Below are 3,233 nucleotides of genomic sequence, written 5' to 3' on the forward strand. Positions count from 1 at the left end.
AATGACCTGGTGTACAAATCTTCCTCAATTTAAACCATAAAACTGCTATGAGACATAAAGCAAAGCTGTACCCTGTGAGCACCCATCTGAACAGCAATGTAGCACAGTGGGTAGAAATTTCCAATTTGTTTCCATTGGGCAGGAGGGCCGGATTTATTTTTTTTTTAATCACTGCATATGCTAACTATTGGTAAGGGGCAGAGCAGGGCAGAACAGTGTTCAGCTTCCTTTTAGTTCTGTCATGCAATACAGTATTGAAGAAGCACAAGAGAATTAAAAGCAATACTCAAAGCAGAAGAACCCCAACTTGTTAAGGAAAACTAGAAATTTGATTTTGCCAGTGTTGCTTGATATGCAAGCATTAAACAACCCAAAACCTTTCAAGATATCTATGATGTAATTTAGAATGGAAAAATAACTTCTGATAGTGTAGCCAAAAGGTTGGATAGAATTAATGCGGCTGATAACATTTTATTTTCAGTATTAATTTCCACTTATGAAACCTGGTTAAAATGTCTTTCCATACTGATGCCCAAACACACCTTAAGCATTTCCTTAAAAAGTCTGCTTAGTCAGAGCACACAGAAATTCAAAGCACCCAAGAAAGTGTCTGTCTCTTACACTCTATCTCACATCAACAATGTTGCGTTAGAAAAGTGAGAACACTTTTTTAACTGATAAAACTGAAGATGACAAGAGCTATTAGACCTTAAAATAGGACACTTTCAATTATTTATACAAACTTCTCAAGGCACTCTAGCAAACAGTTTCAATACTTTTGAGTAATCATATACAGAGACAGTCTTTGAAGGTAGTGGCAATTACAATACTGGTAACATGGCCTGCTGCACATGTACACACATGTCTTAAAGGAAAGCACTGCAGTGTAAACCTATATATATGAAGTAAATTATTCTGAACTTTCAGTCATAGACCAATTTCTAGCAAATTATTTTAAATTTCAATTCAACTTTGGTCACTAAGGAAGCAGATTTCCTATTTTGAAGAAAACTAAGAGTGGCAGGCTTGAACACTAGGAATTGAAAGCTACTACAACCAGATTATGAAAATCTGGATATACATCACAACATATCATTACAGAGCAGAAAGTAAAACTCTGAGACAAAAATTCAGAGAAAGCTCATTACAAGGACCTGTCAGAGGCAATGGCGCTTCGGCGTATGCTTGAGATGTGCAGGAGCTTCCTTACAAACCGGCGGATTGTGGTGGCGCGGGTCATCATACCACCAACAATACCAGCAGCACCCTTGTGCCCTTTGCCCCACCAGGAACCCCATGTTCAGCTTCTCATACGACCTCCGAATTGCCTACTGGGATGAGATGTGGCCTCTAGGGCTGCTGGCACAGCAGCCCACACCGCACACCCCATGACAGGGTGATGACCTGGGCTGGGCTAATGGGACGGGATGTGGGACTTGCCTGCAGATGTTCCACCATGGAGGTGAGTGGCTCTTCCCACTGGGTAATTACTTAAAAAGAGGCCTTGCTGTCATCTTGGGGAAAAGATTTGGCTGGTTGGGGGTGCCTTACTGCCAGAGAGCCTTCACGTATGGGAATCACGAGTAAAGAGATGGCTGCCTTCCTCTAGGCCAGATTTAGGAGATCAGTTTCCCCTTGAGTTGGGCAGGGCTTGCAGCATCTCACTCCCCCACCATTCCACATACCTGGGCAGTGCTGCTCTTAGCCTGTTGGCTATATGGGTCTCCTTGTGAGCCTCCTATGGTGTTTTTAGGGTACATATCAGCTGCGTTCATTGCTGGATCATCAGTTTCTAAAACTGCATTCCCCCCGCAACGGATGATGGCAGAGCAAATTCCTGCCATGTCGCAGTGGCACATTGCAGACCCATTTCAGAGCATTATCAAAAGGCAAGGAAGAGTCACATTGCACATGGGGTTTTAAAGGCAGATGAGAACCCTGGCTGATATAGCTTAAGATGAAGGGGGAATCATCAAAACTTCACTATATAAAAAAGAAACAGGAACGCTGTTCTTGTGTTATCAATCAGGCTGTTGCACGCCATGGTTGGGAGGGTCTACGCTTGCATGTATGCAGTTCCTGTAACCTCAGAACCCCATTACTACTTGGTCCTGAGGGACTATAGACAGCAGAAATTGTGCGTGTGTAAATTTTTACTGCAAAACACACTATTTGGTCCTAAAAAGTATGAAAACTATGAGAGAAAAATTATGCCTTTCATGAGCAGAGACATCCTGCTCTTTGATCATCTCTGAAAATTGACAGAACTGCTTATATTGCTAGTGGAGCTACAAGTTAAAAGTGAAAAAAACAACCCCTACAATAAGCAGTTTTGTCCCACTCAGGGAGCATCTGATTTGGACATCTCAATTTGCAGAAGGGCAAACTTTTCCTAATTACAGAAGTCAATTTTAAATCTTGGTAAAATACGAGTCATCACAATTTTGTGTCAAGTTTGCAATGCAGTGTTCTCCTTTCCTGCAGACTGTAAGCACACAGAGTAGACAAAACGCATCAATACTATACCAGACAAAAAAGAGTAAAAGTTGAAAACTAACAGGCGCTGGCTGAGGTTGGGCCAAGACGGTGTGGTTTCCAGCTGAAGCCAAAATGGTGTCTGCTCTTACCTGGCCACCTGCAAAAATGATAGGTGCAGAGGCAGGTTTGGGACGGTAGGGGATGGTGGCACCTTTGGGTGGGGACTGCAGACAAAAACACAAAGCGATCAAAATGCAGAATGAAGCAGAGCTCGTATTAAAAAATCACGCCTTATCTTGGTCACCTCAGACAAGGCATACAGCTAACCCAGCCGAGCCCACCCCACCCTGCCCTCCACCCCATCAGCCCAAAAACAGGCTGGAGGCCGGTTGTCTGGGCTTCGAGGGGAAGAGCCAAGGTCCCAACTGCACAGCCGAAACAGGCAGTGCTGGCACTCGTGGCTTCAGTACCGCCATCGTCGGATGAAGCTATGAAGCTTCGTTAAGCATGTCAAGGCATTTCAGGAAACAGGGGCACAATTTTGAAATTCGTCAATGTTTTGGAAGAGTCCAGCCTGTGCTCTCGCCTTGTTAACACAGAGCACATCTCCTGCTTATCGATCTTTCCTACACTGCTACTCATCAAGGTTTCTTGTTTTACCAACTCAATTAAGTCAGCTGTTCAATTGCGAATGACCAGCCTGATCCTGCCTTTCGTCTGACTGAGCTGGAAGGTTGGAGAAAAATTGTCCCGGC

The 3,233-nt window shown here is 43.8% G+C and overlaps 1 protein-coding gene across 1 annotated transcript in view; it reads right to left on the minus strand.

Annotated features, from left to right (window-relative positions):
• The window catches only part of LOC103922354 (poly(rC)-binding protein 3-like), a 67,429-nt gene that overhangs the window by 34,962 nt on the left and 29,234 nt on the right, over positions 1 to 3,233 (minus strand). The window contains exon 7 of the mRNA XM_009330478.1: positions 2,559 to 2,702. Coding sequence (XP_009328753.1) covers positions 2,559 to 2,702 — 144 coding nt within the window. The remainder of the gene's footprint in view (positions 1 to 2,558; positions 2,703 to 3,233) is intronic.

Source organism: Pygoscelis adeliae, unplaced genomic scaffold (genome assembly GCF_000699105.1).
Source record: "Pygoscelis adeliae isolate BGI_AS28 unplaced genomic scaffold, ASM69910v1 Scaffold78, whole genome shotgun sequence".
NCBI lineage: Eukaryota > Metazoa > Chordata > Aves > Sphenisciformes > Spheniscidae > Pygoscelis > Pygoscelis adeliae.